The sequence below is a fragment of the Platichthys flesus genome, chromosome 19 (assembly GCF_949316205.1).
Source record: "Platichthys flesus chromosome 19, fPlaFle2.1, whole genome shotgun sequence".
Classification (NCBI taxonomy): domain Eukaryota; kingdom Metazoa; phylum Chordata; class Actinopteri; order Pleuronectiformes; family Pleuronectidae; genus Platichthys; species Platichthys flesus.
The window spans coordinates 13629062-13641569 of NC_084963.1; the positions used below are offsets into that span (position 1 = coordinate 13629062).

The 12508-nt window shown below is 41.7% G+C and overlaps 3 protein-coding genes and 5 non-coding genes across 9 annotated transcripts; 1 reads left to right on the forward strand and 7 right to left on the reverse strand.

Annotated features, from left to right (window-relative positions):
* Window positions 1–225: 225 nt before the first annotated feature.
* surf6 (surfeit 6) lies at window positions 226–3738 on the reverse strand. Of its 2 annotated transcripts, none has more exons than XM_062413409.1 (4): window positions 3510–3738; window positions 1910–2119; window positions 1725–1804; window positions 226–1092 (listed from the first exon to the last, which is right to left on the reverse strand). In XM_062413409.1, exons 1-4 carry the CDS (start codon window positions 3598–3600, stop codon window positions 415–417), a joined length of 1059 nt encoding a protein of 352 aa, XP_062269393.1. In that variant the 5' UTR covers window positions 3601–3738; the 3' UTR covers window positions 226–414. The 2 variants fall into 2 exon arrangements, with proteins under 2 accessions (XP_062269393.1, XP_062269392.1); XM_062413408.1 differs by having other exon boundaries at window positions 1725–1807; window positions 3510–3737.
* Window positions 3739–4027: 289 nt separating this feature from the next.
* Window positions 4028–7541, forward strand: LOC133975459 (surfeit locus protein 1). Its single transcript, XM_062413410.1, has 9 exons — window positions 4028–4199; window positions 4308–4374; window positions 5274–5401; window positions 5488–5570; window positions 6195–6386; window positions 6506–6578; window positions 6912–7074; window positions 7189–7270; window positions 7354–7541. Exons 1-9 carry the CDS (start codon window positions 4137–4139, stop codon window positions 7415–7417), a joined length of 915 nt encoding a protein of 304 aa, XP_062269394.1. The 5' UTR covers window positions 4028–4136; the 3' UTR covers window positions 7418–7541.
* Window positions 7542–8484: 943 nt separating this feature from the next.
* Window positions 8485–11592, reverse strand: rpl7a (ribosomal protein L7a). The gene is made up of 8 exons (XM_062413412.1): window positions 11544–11592; window positions 10449–10569; window positions 10120–10269; window positions 9752–9892; window positions 9491–9570; window positions 9111–9241; window positions 8711–8780; window positions 8485–8621 (listed from the first exon to the last, which is right to left on the reverse strand). Exons 1-8 carry the CDS (start codon window positions 11544–11546, stop codon window positions 8517–8519), a joined length of 801 nt encoding a protein of 266 aa, XP_062269396.1. The 5' UTR covers window positions 11547–11592; the 3' UTR covers window positions 8485–8516.
* On the reverse strand, window positions 8972–9047 carry LOC133975629 (small nucleolar RNA SNORD36). The gene has a single exon (XR_009924771.1). It is a non-coding gene; the product is annotated as a small nucleolar RNA SNORD36 (small nucleolar RNA).
* Window positions 9342–9417, reverse strand: LOC133975637 (small nucleolar RNA SNORD36). The gene has a single exon (XR_009924778.1). It is a non-coding gene; the product is annotated as a small nucleolar RNA SNORD36 (small nucleolar RNA).
* On the reverse strand, window positions 9642–9710 carry LOC133975638 (small nucleolar RNA SNORD36). Its single transcript, XR_009924779.1, has one exon. It is a non-coding gene; the product is annotated as a small nucleolar RNA SNORD36 (small nucleolar RNA).
* On the reverse strand, window positions 9986–10052 carry LOC133975640 (small nucleolar RNA SNORD24). Its single transcript, XR_009924781.1, has one exon. It is a non-coding gene; the product is annotated as a small nucleolar RNA SNORD24 (small nucleolar RNA).
* Window positions 10340–10408, reverse strand: LOC133975639 (small nucleolar RNA SNORD24). Its single transcript, XR_009924780.1, has one exon. It is a non-coding gene; the product is annotated as a small nucleolar RNA SNORD24 (small nucleolar RNA).
* Window positions 11593–12508: the final 916 nt, after the last annotated feature.

Consider the following 12508-nt stretch of genomic DNA (forward strand, 5'->3'; position numbering starts at 1 on the left):
TTGAGTCTGTCATTGTTTCTCTGTCATTTTCAGTCTGTGTATTTTCTTGTTTTGGCTCTGGTGGTTGCTTGCAGTGGCTTTGCTGTTCATTACCTCCACAGTGCAGAGACATAACAGGGACATCTATCATCTTATCTGACTGAGGCAAATACACATATTTCCAGTATAAATGACACATACCGTGTTTTGATATCTGATCTATTCGAGCACAGAGATTACCATTAATGTTCATCACTATGAAGAATTAGATTTTATTGATCATCACATTACTCCTACACAGGACAGAAGGTACAGCATGTGCAACTGCAGTAGCACTTTTATTTCATTTCATAAATCATACCGTCATAAAAAAACGGCATTACTTTTTCACAAGTTTTCTATTCATACAACAGGCTCCTTCCATTACACTGCAGCTTATTTCAAGTCCCCGGGCAACACTCTGCCTCTCTTCCTTGCCCTGTCCTTCTTCTTCTCCGTTTTGACCTTCTTGCTCTTCTGGATGTTCTTCTTTCTCTTGTCCTGCCGCTGCTGCATCTTTTCTACCACGTTGTCGCTGAGTGTGTCCCATTTCCTCTTCCTCTGTTCATGCCTCTTCTCCTTCTTCTTCAGCGCAGTGCGCAGCATGCCCTCGTCGTCTTTTATCTTGATGCCCTCTGCTTTATAAAGCAGGTTGGTCCACTTGATCTTCTTCTCCATCTCCTGGGCCTTCCCCTCATCTTTCTCCCTCAGCTTTTCCAGCTTTTCATTGCGAGCTTCCACGCGAGTGAGCAGCTGCTTGTAGTTCTTCCCCGTCAGCGGCGTGATCTGGCCCTTGACGCTCTGTTTCTTGTTCTTCTTCTTCTGCATTTTGTCTACGTAGCCGTCCTCCACCGTCTCCACCTTGTTGAAAATAATAGAGCTTTCACTTCTTTTGATTGCTGCGGGCTTCGGCTGCACCTCCTGTTTAACCTCAGGCACTTGCTCCTGGGCGCTATCTTCTGCCAGCTTTTTCAGCCGAAACTCTTTCCTCTTCCTCTTCTTGCGCTCTCGTTCCAGCTTCCGCTTTGCTCGCTTTGCCAGGACGGTGTCTGATAATGCATTCTTTGGGATTCCCTGTGAAAAGATTTGTGCAACCTCATTAGTATCAAATCAATCGGAAAATCCCATGTTTAAACCCTGTAGCATGTGGTGGTGCTACTTTCTCTCCTTAAAGTTAGTCGGAAAATCAGGGCATGTTGAAATAAACTACACCAGCCTGGATGGATGGGAGAGGAAACGTTCACATGCACAAAATAAGGAATTACTTTTTGTTAGAGTAGTAAACACAAATAAATCCTTTAATGGGAGCTTAAGATGTGGGGATTTTCTATTTTTCTAAATGTTTTGTGGATCCTGCACCATTAACAGATTAGGTTCCTCTGGATATGTGTATTGTTCAAATTCTTTTGTAAACTTAGTGCAAAACTGACGTCCTGTTGACCGCCTATGGTTCATCAAATCTACACCGACCAAGAGAAACTCATTATAATGTGGAAGTTAAGATATTTAACTCTTGTATCTGTAGCCTGTAGCTGCACAATAACAGTTCTGGACGTAGCAAGAGGATGACTATATTTGATTTAACACTATTGTGTTTGCTGCTTTTTTTTTAAATGGGTCAAATTGTTTGCAAGAGTACAATAAACATCCCATTGGACACATCGTCATAATGTTCCCAGAGGCTTTCTGTCGCAGCATACACATACCTGCCCTCTGGACTCTTCAATCTTTTCATGCAGCCTCTTGCGTAGAACATCCACTGTCGAGAAGCTGGACTGGATATTAACTACTTAAAAAAAAAGAAGAATAAAACGTCATTGTAGTTAACATGAACAGTTTTTTACTTTGGCGCATGTACTGAACTGGCAAACACAATATTGAGTGTCGGTACCTTTCTGTTTGGGTGCCGTGGATCCGTTTACGCCCTCTGCTTTGGAGTCACTGTGTTTTGCCTTGGCCGCACCTTTCTGTGCCGCTGGAGAAAGGGAAGGTTTCTGTTGGGGATGAGACGTCTTCTCGTTGGTGCCTCGTTCTTTGAAATTCTTCTTTTTGCACTTTTTCTTCTTTGCAGGACCACTGTCACTTTTACTTTTGAAATGAGCTACGCAAACAGAAGAAAACACACACACAAAATTATGAAAAGTCAGAAGACACAAACTCGTTTGTTTCAAGCACACCCTGAACAGGAGTCATCAGGGGCTGACACAGCCCCTCCAGCACCCACAAAACTTGACAGAGCCAATAGTTTGGTGACATCACAGGTAAACATGAGAGATCAAGTCATTCAGTAACAGTGATAACAAGTTAATCGCTTCATATCCAAACCCTGTAAACAGAACACTGTGTGGTGCCCTTCTGTTGTCTATTGGGGAAAAGTTCAGAGTGGAGAAGCAACTCTGAATGTTCAAACTTGTTGCTATAGAAATGCAGGAAAATAAAAGTTTCTTACCGCATTTGTATAATTCTAATCTTTTTTTTCTTGTGACCTCTTACTATGAATCAAAATGACCCCTTTTCATTGGCTGCATTTCTAGATAATACAAGCATTTACAAGTCTGACTCGTGAGGATATAATAAACAAAGTTTCCTTTTAACATAAAATAGGAGTCATTCTGCAGGGTAAAACTACACTGTTTGAGGAATAATTTGTATCATTATCATTGTTTTCCAAGAAGATCCAATTTGTATTTGTCTGCATTAGTTAGATAGTTATTAAGCATTAAACAGTTTGACCCCATGAACAATACATTACATTTTTATCTTGATCCACATCAGGGGGCGGGTGCCAGACTTTTTAAATTATTTTCTTAAACATTGCAAGAGGAGCTGTTTTAAAAATGTACCTTGATGTCTCAGAAAATAATGAATGGACACATGTTTAGGTGACTTATACTCGTGAGTCTGCAGACACATGCAGATACAAAAAAAAAATCTAGAAACAAGGGAATTTACATGTGGAGGCATGCACTATGCTGAGAGCCATTCTAGATATTACTGAAATGACCGTTGTCAGCAATATGCTTTAATGTCTTCTTGTTTTATCTAATACACAGATAGTCAGTTTCTAAAGATATCAAACAGAGGGAATCTTTTAAATTAAAAATATTTCCTGGATAAATATCACAAACAACATTTGCAAAGTATAACATTTACGTCGCTGTAATTACAACCTTTTTCTTAGATAAGGGACTTAAATCTTAAATAGACTAATATATTTTTTTCTGAAGGGCTAGTTAACATATTTAATAATTGATCAGCCTTATTTCTGACATTTGTCTTGACTATGTATTATCACCATGGACACTATATAAAGATTATCAGGAAGTGTAGCACCTCCTTTGGTCAACAGCAGGAATAACAAGATATTAGATGAAGATATGAGATGCTTTGCTGAACCCACTCTAAAAGAAAGCACAAATGATTATACCCTGAAATCACAGCAGAGAAACGGCAGCAGTCATTGGGACAGATTGGGTATAAATCGACTTTACCGAACGGCCTCTTCTTTGGTTCCTGGTCTCGTTGGGTAAACGTCTTACTGGCCAGTTTCTGGATGTACGAGTCCCTGGAGGCGAGATCCATGTCTGCGGATGAACCTTCGTTTGAGTTTGAATTCCGCTGAAACAAACCTGACTGTGACAGAAACACACCGAGAGGATATATCAACACATTGCTCTAAACACGTGGGTCCAAAACTGCGGGGTGGGGCGTCGTTAAACCGGAAGTAGTAACACCAGATACAGTCCCCCATGAACAAGTCGGTTTTGTAACTTCGATCTCGGGTCGCTGTTTGGATTTTCTCTTGCGCTGTGTTTTGTTATTACGGTAAAAGTACTGGTGGTCGATATTTTTAGACTTCTGACTTTACATTTTAATAAAATTAATAAACAGAATGTATATTTTAAGAAAACCATATTCTTGATAGTTGAATAGCGGTTACTAACCTTATTTTCTCAGTTTGTACACATCCTTTTTGGCCACTCCCGGCACCTGTCCCTTAACTGCGCTAACAAACGCGCATTAAAACCTACTCCCAGTGTGACGGGGATGTTGTGGGAGTCTATCGTCGGTTGTCTTATTATTACTTTTGACCATTTCCCTGAACGTTCTGTTCCAGTATGGCTTCTCTGAAGTCGGTGCTGGCTCACTCCACCAGGGTCTTATCGATCTGCAGGAAACAGGTAAGCCTCACTTCTGACTCTATCTGTCCCCAAAGACAGAGCAGTGTGAAAGTCATCCGGTTTTCCTCTGCAGGTTTCAGATCAGTTTATGTTTGTGTGTTATTGCAGAATACTGTGATTTACATCAAGAGGACGTTGCTTCTGTCCAGACTGCCTCTCTTCAGACGTGCAGACGGTAAATATCGTTCAAACCTCGATCATCATAATGCTGCTGCTGGGTTCCACATGTCCCCCCCGATTCGTGGAATTGAATTATGTCATCAAATATGTTAAAAACTTAAAAGCAGTGAACATTATGTAGGATACATTTATTATACATATAAGTGGATTTAGTTCGTGTAGAGGGATCTTCTATTAGTGTTACACCCTGATAGTATTAATAATGTTGAATTTAAATTCCTTAAAAAACTCGACAGATATTTGCCACCATACAATAGTTAATGGAGGTTTATTGTACTCGGCTGATAATGAAACAAATAGTTTGTTTTTCCTTTTTCCAAGACTTTGGAAACCAATCAGCACGTCATAGTTATGCAAACAGAAACAAGTGTATTCACTTAGTGGCAATGTTATTAGGTACACTTGAGCAGTGGACTACAGTCCAATACAGCTGCTCAGCCACGAATGTTGCTTTTATTTGATTCTTTTCTTTTAGCATTGAAGTCAGAGGAAGTTTATCGTGAAACACATGATACAGAGTTTCAAAACCTTTCTGCTCCCCAAATGTATGTAGCTAAGAAGGAAAACAAATAGAAATGCCTCTCAGTGTAATGTAGATCAGTACATCCCTACCTTCAACTCATTCATCAAACTTGCCAGTTCCTTCCAATGATTGCCAAGATTTTCTAATTAGAGGAGACAGAAATAAATGGAGCATTTTTTTTAGAGTGAGCTTTTCAACATGAACAGTTCACATCAAGATCAGGTCCAAACCTTGTCATGTACCCACGACTCTTCTCTGATCATATCTGTGGGCGGCAATTTACAGGTGTAACTACCACAAGCAGTTATGAATCCCTCCAGTGTTAATTACGTCCCATGTCATTTCCTGTCCTGTGGTTTGTGAATCTCCAGGCAGGCTCCTCGACTCGGTGCGACAGTCCAGCTCCGCAGCAGTGAAAGCAGACAAAGGGGAGGACTCGTTCCTCAAATGGCTCCTGCTGCTCATCCCTGCCTCCGCGTTTGGGCTCGGCACATGGCAGGTACAGGCGTGCATTTATGATAACACTGCGGACGCTTGGCTTATTATTGTGGTCTAATGGAGTCTGATACTCTTGTTTCTGCGAAGGTGAAACGGCGTCAGCGGAAACTGCATCTGATCGATGAGCTGAAGAGACTCACTACTGCAGAACCAATCCCTCTTCCTGTGAAGTAAGTACGCCGGAGCTGCAACGAATGTTTTAAATATATTTTTAGGGAAATAAATGGCATCTATATATGGTAACTAGCTTGACATTAGACAAACATACTCAAAAAACATCAATACAAAGTAGATGACAGAGCCTGATGAATATGGATTTTTGGGGTCCAGTCCCTATATGGGGGGAGTCAAAGAATTCCATGATACTGATCTATTGGTCAGTATAAACATTTAAACAAACATTTGGCAATTATTCTTAGGATGTCTGGCAAACTGATGCACTAGTTGGGCCCAAAGGGTTTAAAATGCAGTTTATGTCAGAAATATTACAGCACATTGGAGCAATAAAAACCGATAAGGATTGATTTAGTCTCATAAGTAAAGCAAACAACCGTAGCCATTGCTGTATACAGCTTCACAAATGATAAAGGTTCTCATGTATGATTTTTTCCTTTATGAACTGTACTTGAAGGTTTTACATACACACAACTTCCAAGAAGCTGGTGTAAACAGCAATAAACCTGTCTTGTGCTGCTCTGGTGGCACATGAATTTGCCCCCCCCCCCCTCTTAAAGATCTGTCAGCGTTGGCTATTAGTGTTTGGAACATTTTGTATGTCTCTCCCTCGCTCCCAGTCCGGATGAGCTGAATCACCTCGAGTACAGAAGAGTGAGAGTGCGAGGACAGTACGACCACTCCCAGGAGCTGTATGTTCTGCCCCGCTCGCCAGTGGACCCAGAGAAAGAGGCCAGGGAGGCAGGAGGGCTGTCTTCAAGCGCGGAGACCGGCGCTAACGTCATCACCCCGTTCCGCTGCACCGACCTCGGGTAAGAGCCGAGGCAGGGAACAGCATCACTGGGCTGACCCGGGAGTTCTAATAGGAACTGCGTGGTGATCTCACACTATGTTCAAACAAGCGACTGACCTTCGCCGCTCTCACCTGCAGCATCACCATCCTGGTGAACAGAGGATTCGTGCCGAGACAGAAAATCAAGCCAGAGACCAGAATGAAAGGACAGGTTAGTGTCTCAGAAGGGGGGAGAATGGTCTGTTGTGTTGAATCACACACTTGGTATGCCTCCGCGCCGGGGACCACCGGTGGCCGGAGGCTTCACGTTTGTCGGCCTGTCCGTCCCATTCTGGTGAACGTGATATCTCAAGAACAGCTTGAAGGTCAAAAGCCTAGGCACATTTTTTACTGTGAATGCTGAAAAGGAATCCGTTCACATTTGGCACAAACATTGGCTATGACTCAGGGATCAACTGATGTGATATCGGTTTCTGTCAGTTAATCCCTGACAGAAAAGGAATAAGTGTTTTATTTCACTAAGTGCGATAATGCGTCTGTGCAGGTGGAGGAGGAGATGGAAGTGGTCGGTGTGGTCCGCCTGACGGAGATTCGAAAACCCTTTGTTCCGAACAACGACGTCCAGAGAAACCACTGGCACTATCGAGACCTGGAGGCCATGTCCCGCGTCACAGGAGCTGAGCCCATCTTCATCGATGCAGAATATGGTAAAGTGTCATCTGCAATGTCCATGATGCTCTTTGATTCAAACAATGCACTTCTCTACAAGTATCAATGCTTACTATGTGTTTTTATGAAGAATGTATGTGTTTCTTGTGTAGGGAGTACGATTCCTGGAGGACCAATCGGTGGTCAGACCAGAGTCACACTGAGGAATGAACACATGCAGTACATCATTACATGGTAGGTGGAGGCTTTTCTTATGGATTAACTACACTTTGTTGTTAAGCAAAATATAAATCATATCTTTTATATCTAATTTTTAGGTATGGCCTGTGTGCGGCAACCTCCTACATGTGGTTTGCGAAGTTCATCAAGAAAATTGTGTGATATTGATTGCAGTGACGGTAAACAGGGATACTGTGTGAAATCCATGATTTGTACTGTCTGCTCCAGCTTAAAAGACATACATGTAAATAGCTCTTGAAACATGAAAATAAATTAATGTAAAGTCGTTAAATGGTCTCCTTTATGTGCCAATAACACCATCTAGTGTTCCACAGACGGCAGCTTTTTTTATTAGAGGTAAAATACAATAGATGCTCTGGAAAAATACCAATTTGATAGGATTATTAAATTCAAGCAAAACTTGACTACACTGTTGAGTCAGAACTTTGTACTTCACCTTATTCAGTCTACCGAGTTGTTACATGTTACATGTCATTTAGCTGACGCTTTTATCCAAAGCGACTTACATTTTTAGAACACTCATCATTTTTATGAGGGGCCATCTAGGGGTTCAGTATCTTGCCAAGGACACTTAGGCATGCAGATGGGATAGAGTGGGATTCGAACCGGCAACCTTCTTGTTGCAGAGCACCTTCTCTATCCCCTAGGCCACGCTCTCCCCAGTTGTCTGGCCTACTCCAGTTTCACTTTGAGTTCCAGCTCTAAAATTTATTTCGGGGTCCACCTAGGCCTTTATAAATGGTCTGAATATATGGCAGCTTTCCTTCGACAGCTTTAAGTGCTTCTCACTGCACCTTTGCCTTGGACACAGTTAATGTGAAGCACTTTCCCTTACACTACCAATACAGCCAGCAGGGGTCTTTTAGGGCTCAGTATCTTGGACACTTTTGCATTAGTGAATGCTTATAGACCTTAGTTAACAGAACTTTCTACCTCCTGGGCAACAGGTGCAAAGGAAGATTTATTATCAATTGAGCAGAGCATGTTTTTTTAAAACAGATTTATCGAAGACTACCCCATCACCAGATGGTCATTCAAGTGCACTCACTTACACCCCATCATTACTTAACTCTGTATATTATCATTGGTTTTATTTGTCTCTCAGTTAAAAGTATTTCTAACGTCATGGTTGAACATGAATAATCTACAGAATCAACTTTCCTCAGTGAGCAATATTAGCTGGTACAATAACCAAGCAAGAAACTTAATTAGGACATACATATTTTTTATTCCAAACAATTTAACCAAGCTTGGTGGCCAGTTCTTTGGCCTTTGCCTTCTCCAGCTTAGCAATACGGGCGGTGGACTTGGGGCCCATGATGCCACCTCCCCAGTGACGACGGATCTGGAACAAAAGTTTGCATCGTTATACTTGTGCCATTTGGTTTGATGTGAATTATTGCTTTCACAATTCAGTGAATAAAGGATTCTTACCTCCTCGTATCTGTCATTGTAGTTGGTCTTGATGGCTTCCACAAGCTTGGCAAGTGCACCTTTATCCTCACTATGAAAGAACAAAACAGTTAACACTTATTTGAGTGAGAGCACAGCATGGTAGTAATGAGTCAATGTAGATAAAATTAACACAACTGTTTAACAGATCATCAAGGCTGCGGTTTCTAAAATACATTAAAACACAGTAAAACACTTAAGTCTAAGCAAAATATCCCTCAATTGTACGTTTTGTTTGTGGTCATTGCTCAGGGTTAAAAAGCTCGTAAGTTTGATCAACAAAGAGGATTCAGTCGAAGAAATTCAGACATCATTGCAACCGACCACTAAAAACTAACTGGAAAATTCAACAAAGCTCAGATATAATTACTTGGATACTTACGGGTTAGTTTGTGTGAAGGCAACTGAAGTGCATGTCTTTCTGTGCACCAGTCTGCCCAGTCTAGCCTTGCCCTTGATAATGCAGTATGGGACTCCCATCTTGCGGCACAGAGCTGGCAGGAAAACAACGAGCTACAGAAGCAGGGGAACCAGAGAACATGTTAACTTTTTCAAAGATAGATCAATTTAAAGTCTAAGCAAAATATCCACCACTTAGGTTTTGTTTATGGTCATTGCTCAGGGTTAAAAAGCTCGTAAGTTTGATCAACAAAGAGGATTCAGTCGAAGAAATTCAGACATCATTGCTAACGACCACTTTCTCACTTGTATGTAGCCAATACTAGGCTCCACTGCTGCCTTGATACGTTACAACAAACTTACCTCAATTGGATCCACATCGTGGGCGATGATGACCAGCTGGGCCTTCTTGCTCTCCACCAGGGAGGTGACAGTGTTCACACCTGTTACAGGGGAAATTCAATTTAAATCTAATTTGCCAGACAATCACACTTTCAGATTTGCCATTTTGGCCAATGCTCAGGGTTAAAAAGCTCAAAACCATCATGAGTTTCAGGTGAAGAAATTCTAGTCATCACTGCATTCAAGACGAGGTCAATAGGCTGCTGATCCTCTGTATCTCACCTGCACGGATAACAGGGGGCCTCTTGGTGGGGGTATCTCCCTTTCCAGCAGCCTTCTGCTCAGCGCGGGCCAGCAGCCTCTGCCTCTTCTCCTGCTTGGTCTCTGGCCTGTACTTGTGGGCCAGCTTGAACAGCTGTGTGGCTGAGAAGAAACAAAGAACAAACGTTTCATTAAATAAAGCTGCATAATGTTCCTTAAAGTTCAGTCAATAGAAGGTTATAATATTCAAGTAGTTGCATCAGCGATCTTGGTGATTGGTCAGCACGACATCAGATAGCAAATATTCTTTACATCAGTTGCAAAGCTACAATAGGACTCGAGTAGTGGTGAACTACTTGACAGGAGCAACGTTGAGAGGAACTGCTTACCGGTCTGACGGTCCAGAGCCTGGGTGAACTGGTTGATTGCTGGGGGAACCTTGAGACGCTTGTAGAGGATGGCGCGCTGCCTCTGAAGGCGGACGTAGCGAGGCCATTTCACAAAGCGGGTCAAATCACGCTTGGGCTGAATATCCTGGCCTGTGGTGAAAGACAAAACGCTGTTTAGTATTTGACATCAAACCGAAGCAGGTCAATTTCAAATCTTTAGTGCATCAGCGATCTTGGTGGGTTGTCTACATTGTAGTTAAGATAGCAAATATTATTGACATCATCTGCACCATATCGAGCCAACTCGTGTAACTTTTGGGACCACTCACCAATGCCATAGTTCTTGGGCCTCTTCTCGAACAGGGGGTTGACAACCTTCTTGGCCTCGTGTTTCTTGGCCACCGAAGGGGCGGGTGCCACCTTCTTCCCCTTTGCCTTCTTTCCCTTAGGCTGCAGAGAAGAAAAGATTGTTAAGATAAATTTCAAGTACAGTCTAAAACCATTAACTGCAGCTAAAGTGTATATTCTATTGTGGAGGCATCTATTTAAGCGTATTAAAATCAAGGCAGCATCCCGTGGCCATTGTGATGTCAACGTGCAGGTCACGTTGACTGCTTGCACCAACTTCAAGCATGGCTTCCTCCTGTGATTACGCGTCACTTTAAATATTTCCAAAGCCAACCCGAAATTTTAATGTGATAGGCTGTTGTCAGTGCTGTAGCATCAGAAACTGAGAAACCCTGAGCCATTAGCACACAGTTAAGTAAGCAAAAGCTCTCCGTGCCAGTCAAGCTACACTGCTGGTGCATACGTGCCATACATACGAGGCTTCATATGTAGCAGCAGGCTAAGCTGCCACCAATGAATTTACATTACACTTATACACACAAATCTACTGTGATATCAAGGCAGATGCCGAACACCTTTAAAACGTGGAGTATGTCCGTGCTATGGCTGCCGAGAGAGATTTATCCACAAGCATTAGCATGGCTCAGGCCCTCAACCAACACCACCCGGTGATTGAACCGGACACACAAACACAAGATGTCGATACAGGTCCTCCACTACTTCCTCTGGGTCAATACAACCACGTGTAAATACCATAAGAGTTTAAAGACAAGTGAGAAACGTAAATGATCAGAGCGAGAACTAAAGAGCTCGAATCCAGCGTGTTCACAAACCTTAGCATTAGCATCTCACTAGCAGCCATAGCGCTTCTCGTACCGGCTCCACTTGAGCCAGTAAATCCAGAGTATTTACCCAAAAACACCACAACACACACGCTAAATATCGACATGGCAGTGACGAGCGGGCTTCAGAGAATCCGTAGCTACATGTCGCAGTGTGAGAACAGGCACGGGAGCGAGGATGAAGACAGATAGAAAAAGAAAGGTTGGGTCTGAGAAGCGCAGCTGTGTACCCACCATGTCGGTTCAGGCTGAAAGGAAGTCCGAGGCATTCTGGGTAGGCTAAATACCGCGAGGCTTGCAGCGTGGTCACGTGGCCTCAGAATCCCTGTAGTCATACTTTTTTTTAATTCAGCACCTTCCTAAATTAGTTTTATTATTCGTTTTATTTGTATTAATATCCAGAATGGTTTATTTTATTTTGATGATTTATGGTTGAACACAGATCCCCTTAATCAACACTGACCCCCTTAACAGTCACCATGTACATTCTGCTCCCACACTCATACAAATACACTTACTCCACATATACTTATCTTATTTAATATTCCCTACTTCTTCACCCTGAAAACTGTTGCTTCATTTGAATTTATTTGACTATTTTATGTGTTATACATATATTCATATTATTTCATTTAATATTCCCCACTCCTTCACCCTGTAAACTGCTGCTTCATTTAACTTTGACTTTAATTTGACTATGTTATATGTTATACATATATTCATATTACTTAATTTAATATTCACTTGACTGTGTTATATGTTATATGTTACAATGTTATGTTATATGTTATGTTACATAGTATGTTATTTTTTTTCATTTTGTAAAGTCGCCTACTGCATAGATGTTTGCCTGCCATGTTATAGGAATTTCACTGCTTCGATGACGCTGTCATTGGTGCATGTGACAATAAACTTTGATTTGATTTGATTTGATTTGATTGTTATCACATTATTATCAATCAGCTACAACGAATTATTGTATTTATGTCATTTCCCTATGTTCTGATGCCTAAACATTCTATCTGTTTCCATGTCTCCGTGCTATTCAATGTTGAATAACGTTTTAAAAGGTTAAACATTGTCATCACCTTTTAAAATAGTTACTATTGTAAATATAAAGAATATTATAAAGCATACTGCATATGGGTTTATTAACAACGTGTTGCAGAAACCCTCTCCTGGTGTATATAATAACATTT